The following is an 11,330-nucleotide window of genomic DNA, read 5'->3' as shown; positions in this document are numbered from 1 at the left end:
TGCAGAAGGAGCCCAAAGCAAGCACTGAGTGCTTTTAATGTACAGTACATAGAGCTCTGTATTAGAAAACCTTCTGTGGTTTTGTGGGGATTTTCTAGGAAATTGTGTTTTTCATTAGCTGTAACCCCATCAGCAAAATTAACTGAGACAATTGAAATGTATCAGTCTTGGAGATTAATTTACGAAATTTGTTTACCTTTTGAATTGGTGAGTGAAAAGACTTTCTGACTTCTTGAGATTCATCTGTTAATCAGGTTTTCCTGCATCTTTGCTTTTTACAAAATAGTTCAACCTGAGTTGTTCTGGATGCTCACCTTTTTTTCTTTTCTTCTTCTTCTTTCTTCCTTTCAGACGGCAGAGGACTCGTCTGATGAAGACGGCACATATAACTCCTTCCAGTACTGGAGGGTCCCCTTACCTGAACTGGACCTTTCGCTGCTGGAAGACGCGAGTGACCGTCGGCAAACAAAAGACAAGGCTAAAAACAATGATGCAACCTCAGACGCGATGGAGTCCTGAGGACAGTGAACACTTTGGGTGTTTTATCACCTGAGCAAAGCATAATGTCGTTACACATAGACATGTCAGAACACATTGTGTACACACGTGTAGTGGGCGGAGTCTCTTGCGTGATGCAGGATCTCGGTGATGCTTTGTGAAGCGAGTCTCGGCCACCCTTAGGCTTTTAGGTTCAACAGGTTTGTAAAAGCTGTGTGAGACTGTTTATTTTCTGCATCAGGTCCAGTGAAAACGAAAGTTTAGGTGTCAAATAAGACCTGCCCAACCAATCGGTGCACGTTTTAATGGAACTTTCTTGAGTAGGTTTGGTTTGATCGGGGATCGGTCCGTTAGAATTAAGAAGTTACTATTGGTCCATATGGGGATATAAACCACAGAGTTAACGAAAATAAGGTCAAATCAGTTTTGTATGTCAGATTTGAACAATTTATTATGAAGAAAATGAAATTATGCATGTAAACAAACTGGTTTAAGTACATAAAAAGTGATCGTAGGTTGGGATTGGGCATGGTTAGTGAATGGGCTCAAGGTATATTGAAATTTTAAGACGTTATGTCGAAATAGCTTACGTTTTTGTGCCGAACTAACTGTCAGCATACATCATAGCAGAGTAAGGCTTCATTGCCCCTCCCCAGCCCGTTGCTGCGCACTAACCACCAGACGGCTGAAACAAAGCCACTGCCTACTAGAAAAAGGGGGTTTGGAAATATTTTCTAAAACAGAAAAGCAAGGCCAAGACATGGTTTTGGAAACCCGAGGAGCCACGCCCAATCACTTGATCAGGAATTTCCGTTTCAGACCTCCAGTGTAGTTAAGTTACATTCTTTACATTTGAGTTTTAGACGCACAGAAACAACTGAAGGCTGCAGCGCAAGACCAATTGCTTATCCATTGCTACTGGTTTATCAGTTTGTGTTGTAAATAAAAACCATTTTCAGAACCCGTTTGACTCCATTTTGCGTGAGTGTGGGGTAATTGGAGATAACGGGGAAAACACAGGCGTGGTGTGTGGAGCTGCTGCTGTGGAGCATGTTGGGAGAAGGGGGGGGGGGGGGGAGACACACAGCTGCTCTGCTCCGCGGGAGAAACGTGTCTGAAGGAGGGGGCAGCGGGGCCATGAGCTCCTCCAGGCTTCTTGGAAAAGCTCGGTGCCCTTTGGACCTGCAGCTGATAACAGCCGAACCGAGAGAGCGATGATGATGATGAGGAGGAGGAGGTGGGGGTTAAAAGAAGGTCTCCGGTAGACCCGCACCTTTCACTTTGGGTTTTCCCCGCAGAGAGCAGCCATGGTAAGTTATGCAGAGGAAGACACTCATGCGAAGCTGCAGCCGGAGTCCGGAAACATGTTCGGTACCCGGCTTCTACGTTTGACCCAGGTGTTACTTTCTTCAATTAGCTGTCGTTAGCTAACAGCTAAGTTTAGCTGGTTAGCTCAACGTGATTAAACGTGACGGGAAGTGTAGTCTTTGGGAACTTCATCAGTCTGCTGGACTTTGTGCTAACTTTTTTTATTATTTTTTTTATTTCTATAAACATTTCACATTACATTGTTTAGCAGCAGAAATACACTAAGGTAAAGTTGCTTAATGAGAAACATTTCCTATAAATTAACCACTAAATTTAGTGACACTTGATGTTTTATACATTGTGTGCAAGTAATATATATATATATATATATATATATATATATATATATATATATATATATATATATATATATATATATATAAATCAAGTAAAGGTTCAGTGTAGAAATTTGTATCTGATATGGTCCAGGCTGGGAGTGCTTGTCCACATTTGTTAGCTCACTATGGTCATACTTTATACTGATGAGATCGGTCTCATATGATAAATTAGGCTACAGTCAGATGGAGGGGGAGTACAATTCAGGAAAAAAAACTGTTTATAATAGAGGTAAATGGTAGCCACATAAGGAAAGCTGTATAGTTGGACAAGTTAGAATTTAAGAAATGCCCTGTCTCACCTTTTTTTTTTTTTTTTTTTGCCTTAAAGTCATTTTAATGAGATGCCAAAGAAAGTACCTGAGTGACCCAAGGTTTCTCTGGCTGTATGGAGCATAGAGCAGTGATGGAGGGCCCCGCCTGTAGCACCACACAGATAGACACTAAATGGAACTTCCTTTACAACAAAGGCCAAGTCTGTTGTTGTTGGGATGATTCCCAGTTGTGAGAAAGATCGATGGTCGTTGGGTGGAGACTAAAGGAGCAACACACACTACTCTTATCAGTAATGCTGTACTAAAACTACTACTTTGCAAACTACAAGTAATATGTCCTTTTAAATACTGTAGTAAGTATTTGTGATATATTTGTCAAAACATTTCACTGACAGTTAAATACCAGACAGATGATTTGTGAAAGGATTTTATCATTTCATTTGTGATTTTAAATAATCACAAATGAGTCATAACTTAAAAATGATAAAAATCTCTGTTTAGTAAAGATCAGTAAAACATTTTAGCTCTGCTGTGGCATTTACAAAAGCAAAACTGCAGCCTGTGGTGTTAACCACCATGGGTTTTTCTTTTTTTTTTTTCTTTTTCTTTTTTTTTTTATCTGTTGGAAAATCTAATTTCTGTGAAACACCTCTACGCTTCAGGGCCTAAGTGTTCACATAGTCTGACTCTGTTTTGGGTGGGAGTAAAGCAGCTCTGCAGCCATGCGACTTCATCAGGAAGGGGATATTTGTATGTTTCCTACGTATGTTTCCTATTGTTGAGTTTGTCGGAGAAACGCAGCGAAAGCTTTAAAAAGCATGAAGCGTAGTTAGGGGCTGTTGCTCATGTTCCTTCGGTGTTTCACTGCTTGTGGGAATGAAGCGGAGAAGTCTGCCCGCGAAGGACCTAAAGCTTCAACTCAAGCGTGTAGATTCCTGCTTTCACTACAATGAACTTCACTGGAAAGGTTTATTTTACTTTATTTGTTGGCTCAGAATCAGTCAATCAGTAAAGTTGAGAACACTAAGGATCTGCTACACACATCTTAGCTGGCTAATGCTAACTCAGCGGTGTTTTTTTCTTCTTCCAGACAGGAAAATCCTGGATTGAGGAGACCTTCCTTAGAAGGGAGTGTGTGAAGTTCATTCCTTCCTCTTGGGATCAACACAGGTAAACTATAAACTGGCGGCACCGCTGGGGTTTATAGTTCCTAGAAGGTCGTATATAGTTTAATATTACCAGCAGTGGCTGCAGATAAACATTTTCTTAGAACAGAGCCATTTGGCAGTCTTGTTTTTTTTATTTTATTTTATCTTTTTTACAGAAACCCGTGTTGATTCTTTCATAATGTGTCATTTCTTGTTTCTTTCAGATGCATTCCAGTTTGTCAAGTGTGCCAAAGCCTGATCAGGTATTTTCAGCGAACTGTTGTCACTTTATCTGTCCGTTGCCACACGCCGACATCACCAGCCTAATGCCAACATGGTGATGGCATTCTTGTTCCACTGTTGGCTACATTTCACTGTCCTCTTTTTATCTTCACTATTTCCACGGTTTGGCTTATTTGGACATCTCTCACATTTTTCCCCAAGTTTTCAAAATGCCCCGACTGCACTTAGTCAGTGAGTTATTGACAGTGTAGGAGATGTGTATAAGAATAGAAGAATGTTGTTTAAAAAATGTTTAGCAACATAATAAACACAATGAAACAGGAATATGTAGACTCAAGGACAAAGAGAGGCATAGAGGAAGGGGGGGGGGGGGGGGGTAGGAAACGGGGAGGACTTGTAGTGCGGCTTAGTCAGCTGGGTCTTTTGAAATCATGCAAACAATCTTCTCTTTATTTTGAGGTGCTTTGTTGACTCGCACACATCAACTTCAGTATTCTTTATTCTGGTACTTAAAAAGACTATGTGAAGCAAAAAATCTAAAATCTTTACAATCAATAATATTTTGGCACCCAGAAATAGTATGATTTACCTCTAGGCAACACTTGTTCAGTCCGTAAACGACCAAATCTGTGAAGGGGCCAAATGACCATCATCCCCCGGAGGAGGATTGAACATTTATGGAAGATTTCCAATCATAGGAAACACGGAATAAACCACAAGACGTTATCAAACTAATTCAAAGTGAAATATTTTCTATCTTTCTGAGAGCCGGATGGTTCAGCTCAGAATAGCACATAATGATCCCAGCCAGAGAAGCAAGTCTGAAGCGGGATGGTTGGGAAATAAAGGAATCCAGTTGTATCAGTGGCCCAGTCAAAGTCCATACCCTGCAATGGAGAGAGGTTAAGAGAGCAATCCAGCTAATTTAATGAACAAAGGCGACGTCGTAAGGAAGATTGGGCCTAATCTCCTCGTCAACAATGTGAAGAACTGGTTGAGTTATTCACCTTTAGTCACCAAACGTTACTCTAAGCTATTAAAATTGGGTCTAGTTGGGTGCTGCTCTCTGTGCCTCTTCAATCTTTTGCAGTTTGGGTCTTTTTCTTTTACTCAACTTATTCAGTTATATAACAAACAGAGCCACCATACTGTAGTTCTCCTGTGGCTCTATCTCATACCAGCTGTGACAAACAATGATTTAAAATTATTTCCATAGTCTACTGTGACAAAATATAGTTATCTGACTAATGAGTTATATCTTTTTTCTAGAGGCCGCCTTTAGAGATTTTGGTTTCTCATTAGGGAATGGAGCCATGAGCAATAGAAATAGAGCAATATAAAATCCTAATAAAGAATATATAAATCATTAAAATTATTTGTGTGATTAGAGCATTTTTTGTTTTAGTTATCTCCATCGTTCACCAAATACTTAGCTTCTGAGAGGCAAACAACTGGTGTGCAAATGGTTTAAGTATATGGGTATGAAATGGTATGTTTTAAGGCGTCACGTTGGAACCAAATGGCAAAGCATGGGTCACAAATTAGTGGGACAAATCATTTTATTATATAACAGAGGTTTCTTAAAATAAATCATGAAGCTGTAAAATGCCTCAAGTGACGGTGTGCCCCTTGTTTAGCAGGACAACAGCTGCTCAGCTGAGATTTTCTGATGTAAAAAGCCATGTTTGTCTGACACTCCTAACCATACCGTCTTCTGACGTGTCTAACAACTTGACCAGATGTTGCTGTGGCCGTTTGATGGGGGAACACTCTTGGCAGGAGTCTTTTCCTCCGACATCCCTCTATGCCAGTCCCGGACAGGGCCCGGAGGAGGAGTGGTCCATGGAGGCTCACACAAGGGCCAGTCCCACCAACGCCTTTGGGATCGTAGACTTTCAAGACACTGCCACGCGTGTCTGTCGGGCAAAGGTTTGCAAATCCATTAACTGTCTGGTTTTCTTTGGCAGCATTTTCTACATGTGCACTGAAATGTTAGATAATTACGGTTAATCTTCCTTTTACAAAAGATAGCTTTAAAAATAAAACTAGAGGCTTGCTCTGTAGGCTGAGTGAGATGGAAGTCTAGATTTTTCATGTTTGTATAAACTTCGGTTTGCTATGAGGGAAGCAGATTTCAGACGTTTGGGGAAAGCAAAGATGCTATCTGCAGTAACGGCAAAACAGTCTCATGAGAAGCAGTTGGAAAAGGTCTCTAGCAGCGCCATGTTCTTTCAGTTTGTCCGCGTGGCCGTGGACTCCAAGCCGGAGGCGCTGCTCCAGCTGATGCTGAGGGAATGGCAGATGGAGAGACCGAAGCTACTGCTGACTGTCCACGGAGGGTCCGAAAATTTTATCCTGCCTCCAAAAGTGAAGCAGGCCTTCGGCAAGGGGCTCATCACGGCTGCCATAAGCACAGGAGCGTGGATACTGACCGATGGGATTAATACAGGTAAGAACAGGAAAGATGGATAGCTACAGCTGTGTGGTATGAACGGATGCATGGTACGTTTCTACTAGCTTTGCACATCTCCAGCCTGACCATTTGTTCATCTTCTTTGCAAAACCGTGAAAGCTCAGTCAGACTTAGAAAACCTGCTGTCATTTTTGTTCCAAATCCTAATTCTGTGGTATTGTTCTCTAACTTCAAATAACCATGAAATTCGTTAAAACAAACGATCACAATGTGGAAAAAACAAAACAAAACTTTATGGGCCATGAATATATTCGCAAGGCTCTGCATTTGCTGCTCTGCATACCCTCTCCAGGTGTGTCTAAGTACGTGGGCGAGGCAGTGAAGTTATTTGGAGGCCACGACCTGAGGAAGAGAAACACAGTTGGCATCACACCGTGGGGGATGATCGACAACAACCTGGACCTCATAGGCAGAGATGTCAGTGCAAGAGACAGAGATTAATGCCTCCTAACGTAACAATGAGAACATGTTTGAAGCATGCTGTGTGTTTGATCATTTACTCACCGCGATGGCTATCTCTTTGGGACATCTGCACAGGTATTCAGACCCTACCAGCCACTGGGAAACCCTTTAAGCAAGAGGGCCTGTCTTAATGGTTTCCATTCCCACTTTCTGTTTGTGGATGATGGGACGTCGGGAAAAGCTGGTTGCCAGCAGGGCCTCAGGAGGAAGCTGGAGAAACACATCCAGCTACTGAAGATCCATCCCCGTGAGTCAACGTCATTGTGCCTGCATGTACAGATGGTGCACCGTCTGCATGTTCAGAGGCTGACTTATCGATTAGAATAGCTAAACAAATGTAGGCACATTTGCAGTGGTAGTAATATTGCTACTTTCAGGCTGTGTTTGGCTCATTTAAGTAAGGACAAGTAAGAAGAAGTTGTTCTTTTTAAACATGTGAGCAAATCTTTTCCCTGACTTATGCGTCGTTGCTGTTTTCCAGGACTGAACCAGGGAGTACCTGCGCTGTGTGTGGTGGTGGAAGGAGGCCCGGCCATTGTGTCAACTGTGCTGGATTATGTTAGCAATGTGCCTCCGGTGCCGGTGCTCGTATTTGAGGGGTCGGGCAAGGCTGCGGACCTCCTTGCCTTCTTGCACAAGCAGACTGCTAATGATAGGTATGCAGGGAGCTGTTAATATTTATCTTTAGTGGAGGGCCACATAGCTTTACTTGCTTGTGTAAAACGAAGCCAAGCATAGTTTGCGGTAGACTGAAAATGCATTTAATTTGATACATTTAATGAAGGGAAAGTCAAAGGAGAGTTGGACATTTTCACTGGCCTATCGATTGGTGCATTGCTAGAAATGGCTAAATGTAGTTGAAAGCGATGTGCTCTTAGTGATGTCAAAGAATATTAAGTGCAAGGGAGCATCCTGCCAGCGTTTTGTACAGCGGACGTGAATACTTGGTTGCATTAATAGTAAGAATAGTAAAACTGTTCCTTTATATTGGAACATACTAGTAGCAAGAGAAAAAATGACCATAAAAAGGACATAATGTGATGCTCTCCAACAAACCTCTGAAGCCTTCTCAGAACACCTGAGTTTTTACTGAGATTAAATAAGTGGACTCTGTTTACTAATTGGACCTGATTAGTGGTGCTGGATTTTATCGTGGGGTATCGGAGTAAAGGAGGTGAAGCACAAGTGCAACCTACACTTTTTAGATGTTTTATTTTAAAAATGCCAAAAACCCTGCATCAGTTTCCCCCAATCCTCTACTGTATGTTTTTCTTTTGCAACTCACTGAAATAAGGCTTACATTACGCCCCCCCCCCTCCCCCTCCATTTTTCTTTTAGGCAGTTGGATGCCGATATTAAGGAGGACTTTCTGGGTAGGATTGCAGACGTGTTTGGGGTTGAGAGGACCGAGGCTGCTCACCTTTACACTCTTCTCCAGCAGTGCATGGACCACAGACAGTCTGTGAGTAAAAATAGAATACAGAAATAAGTTTGCTGTGGTTTCTGACACCGTCAGGGTCCAAGCGGTACGGAATAAGGACAAAGGTATGAAAAGAAAATCAGTTTGACTATTTTATTTTTTTATTTCCCAAAAGAAAAATGGGTAAAAATATCAACGGAAAAGCAAGTATTTGAAAAATGTAGAATAAGGGTCCAAAAGGAAACGGTTTCAAGTAGGACAAACAAGACCAAGGCTAAAAAACAAAAACAAATCTGACCCTCTAACAATGAACACCCAGGGGAATATAAACACAAAGGCTAGCCAGGAAGAAACGAGGAGAGGTGGCACCAGGGCAAACACCACCAATAAACCCTGGCAGATTAATTCAAACAGACAAATTATAACTATAATACAAATGTTAACACACATAAAACATAACATCACACCAAGATGTTATCTATCATTAGTTTTAAGAGATCTCTGGTAGCTTCTCGAGAGTCAAGTCCCCTGCTTCCAGCAGCATGGTGGGTTCCTCCACTTCCTGGTGTTGTATCATACAAAGTCCTCTATAAAGCCGGCTCTATAAATCTCAGCAACAAGATAAATGCATAAATAAAGGCTGTTAATGATCTCAGCAAAACTTACAGCTGTTTACCAAATGCTTCACTCATTAGCAAACAGCAGCTTTACACCAAGATTACAAAAAAAGTGCAATTATAAACAAATGTGCTGGTGGGAGAACAGATACAAGTAAATAAATACTAAGACTGAGAAACCTCTACAGACACAAACCACATCGTCATTGTCTCTTTGACCTACAGATCACCGTCTTCGACTCTGAGTCAGACGAGCAGATGGCAACTGATGCAGCCATTTTGACTTCTGTCCTTAAGGGTACAAGTTATTATTATTATTATTATTATAGACATGGCTCTGCAAAAAAAGTTAACCTTATTTAGCTACAAAAACAAATCACAAGTTTCTATGTTCCTAGTTCCTGACTTATGTAAATTATAATCAATGTTAGACTGAGGTTTTTCTGTCCTAACAGGTCAGTATATAAGTAGGGAAATGTTTTATTAAAATAAAAATGCAGAGAAATGAGTCTTTATTTTATTTTTTTTAAATGGTAAACAGGAACCAAAGCCAGTCCATCAGAGCAGCTGAGTATGGCTCTGGCTTGGGACCGGGCCGATATTGCACAGAAAGACATCCTGGTGTATGGTCAGCACTGGCAGGTGAGTGCAGCTGAGTCATTTGCACCGTAAGCAGGTTTAAATTTTTGATCTTTTTGATTAGAAACATAATTTGCTGTGTCTAGGTGGGTTCGTTGGAACAAGCAATGCTGGATTCTCTGGTGATGGACCGTGTCAGTTTTGTGAAATTGCTGATTGACAACGGCATGACAATGAGCCGCTTCCTCACCGTGGATCGCCTTGAGGAGCTCTACAACTCGGTAATTAATCTACATCTACGCTTTATTAAGCTTAATGATGGTCCTTCTGTTTTTATCTTTTTGTCTTCCTAATAGGGTGGCTTGATTATGGGAAACAAAATCATGATTACAATCATTTTGGTCAAAACTGAAATCGTCAATTTATTGTACTATCCTTAATTAACCAAATCAGACTATATTTGCAAAGCAGAATGTTTTTGAACAATTTTAATAGTCATAATTTTTGGTTGATTACATTGTTTTTGTGATGTTTGGAACCAGAACTGAGGCTAAAATCTGAAATTTGAATAAGTGCACGTTCCTATTCCTGATAAAAATAATATTTAATCATGATAATGAAAAAACATTCCTGGCATGAATTTTAAAATCTATTGTCAGGAGATTTTTTTTTTGTATTTAAAAGTAACAGCAGTATACCTCAGCTCTGTCTTGATGTTTTTTTTTTTCTTTCTTTTGTGTTACTAGAGTTCCCATCTTCAGTTTACAAAAAGAAACTATTTTTCTATGACTAAAACACAGTTAGGAAAATCTCCACCTTGATCCAAATCACAACAGTGCTCTATAAGAGCTTTAGTGAGGTGTGTGGTCAGCTGTATCCAGGGTGTTTTCTTTTTGTTTGGAGAGTTGGTGCTGTCTAACACATTTTTTTTTTGTTTACTGTGGTTTCTAAGTCCATATTTTTTCTCCTCCTTTTCGTAAGTAACACCAATGTCTCTTTTCCAGCCGCAGGGTCAGACGCGGCGCTTCTTGCAGCACCTCGTCGAAGATGCAAAACAGGTGAGGGACAGACGCACGTCCGAACGTTTGGATTTTAACAAAAAAAGTGAATTCATTTCAGAAATTCTATTAAAGTGAAACCTAGGTATGGATCCATTACACACAAGGTGATATATTTCAAACAGTTGTTGCTGTTTGTTTTTATTATTATCACTTCATGGTGATAAATGTCAGAAAATTCTTGCATGTATAGATGTTACATTAGAACAATGAAAACGATTTTTCATACAGACGTACTATGGCTTACACAAACGTGCTGACTTGAAGGTTGTCCAGCAGACAGCCATGAATACCCTCCACAAGCAGGGAGAGTCCAGTGGTTCCCAGAGTGCTGAAATTAAGCCAGAAAATATATGTTTCTAATTTTGAGTTGATTTAATGAATTATATGAACCATTTAAAGGATTTGTTTTACTTAGAGAAGCCTTTAAATGTGTTTGTCTTCACCGTGCATTTTGTGTGTGTAGACCTCTCTTCCTGTAGGTTACCGTCTGTCTCTCATTGACATGGGGCTGGTGATAGAGTACCTCATCGGAGGAGCATATCTAAGCACCTACACTCGGAAAAACTTCAGAGCCGCCTACAGCCGCATGCAGGGCAAAGTGAGCTTAAACGGGTTTTTTTTTTTTGTTTTTTTTTGGGTCATTCTTTTCTGATGTCCTCACTACTACTGTGTTGGAGCTGTTTTTAAAAGAGTTTTTCCTTTTTGTATGTAGGACAGCAGGCGTGACAGCTCTAGTTCCTTTGGTAAACAAAGGCGAGGAATGAGCTTGAAGAAGAGCAGAAGTCTCCAAGATCTGCATTTCTTCAGAACAGCTCAACCCTACAAAAGCAAAGTTGGTGAATCCCGGCCTC

At 40.8% G+C, this 11,330-nt stretch overlaps 2 protein-coding genes across 4 annotated transcripts in view; both read left to right on the top strand.

Moving 5' to 3' along the window:
* The window catches only part of wu:fa19b12 (WRNPLPNID domain-containing protein), a 2,890-nt gene extending 1,431 nt beyond the window's left edge, over positions 1 to 1,459 (top strand). Inside the window, exon 2 of the mRNA XM_012881272.3 lies at positions 352 to 1,459. Coding sequence (XP_012736726.1) covers positions 352 to 519 — 168 coding nt within the window. The 3' untranslated portion in view covers positions 520 to 1,459. The remainder of the gene's footprint in view (positions 1 to 351) is intronic.
* A 144-nt stretch (positions 1,460 to 1,603) lies between these two features.
* Positions 1,604 to 11,330, top strand: part of trpm6 (transient receptor potential cation channel, subfamily M, member 6) — a 31,479-nt gene continuing 21,752 nt past the window's right edge. Inside the window, exons 1-15 of one of the 3 annotated variants that reach the window (XM_036144500.1) lie at positions 1,604 to 1,808; positions 3,567 to 3,646; positions 3,849 to 3,887; positions 5,607 to 5,796; positions 6,103 to 6,316; positions 6,633 to 6,757; positions 6,878 to 7,049; positions 7,284 to 7,458; positions 8,141 to 8,264; positions 9,065 to 9,137; positions 9,381 to 9,481; positions 9,565 to 9,699; positions 10,423 to 10,476; positions 10,943 to 11,077; positions 11,192 to 11,311. In XM_036144500.1, coding sequence (XP_036000393.1) covers positions 1,806 to 1,808; positions 3,567 to 3,646; positions 3,849 to 3,887; positions 5,607 to 5,796; positions 6,103 to 6,316; positions 6,633 to 6,757; positions 6,878 to 7,049; positions 7,284 to 7,458; positions 8,141 to 8,264; positions 9,065 to 9,137; positions 9,381 to 9,481; positions 9,565 to 9,699; positions 10,423 to 10,476; positions 10,943 to 11,077; positions 11,192 to 11,311 — 1,740 coding nt within the window. In that variant the 5' untranslated portion in view covers positions 1,604 to 1,805. Of the gene's footprint in view, positions 1,809 to 3,162; positions 3,444 to 3,566; positions 3,647 to 3,848; positions 3,888 to 5,606; positions 5,797 to 6,102; positions 6,317 to 6,632; positions 6,758 to 6,877; positions 7,050 to 7,283; positions 7,459 to 8,140; positions 8,265 to 9,064; positions 9,138 to 9,380; positions 9,482 to 9,564; positions 9,700 to 10,422; positions 10,477 to 10,942; positions 11,078 to 11,191; positions 11,316 to 11,330 lie in introns of those variants that run through there. The other 2 variants (XM_036144501.1, XM_021307934.2) reach the window with 2 other exon arrangements.

This window comes from Fundulus heteroclitus, chromosome 12, assembly GCF_011125445.2.
Source record: "Fundulus heteroclitus isolate FHET01 chromosome 12, MU-UCD_Fhet_4.1, whole genome shotgun sequence".
Lineage (NCBI taxonomy): Eukaryota > Metazoa > Chordata > Actinopteri > Cyprinodontiformes > Fundulidae > Fundulus > Fundulus heteroclitus.
Note: the sequence above shows the minus strand (reverse complement) of the source record. Positions and strands in the feature narration are given on the sequence as shown.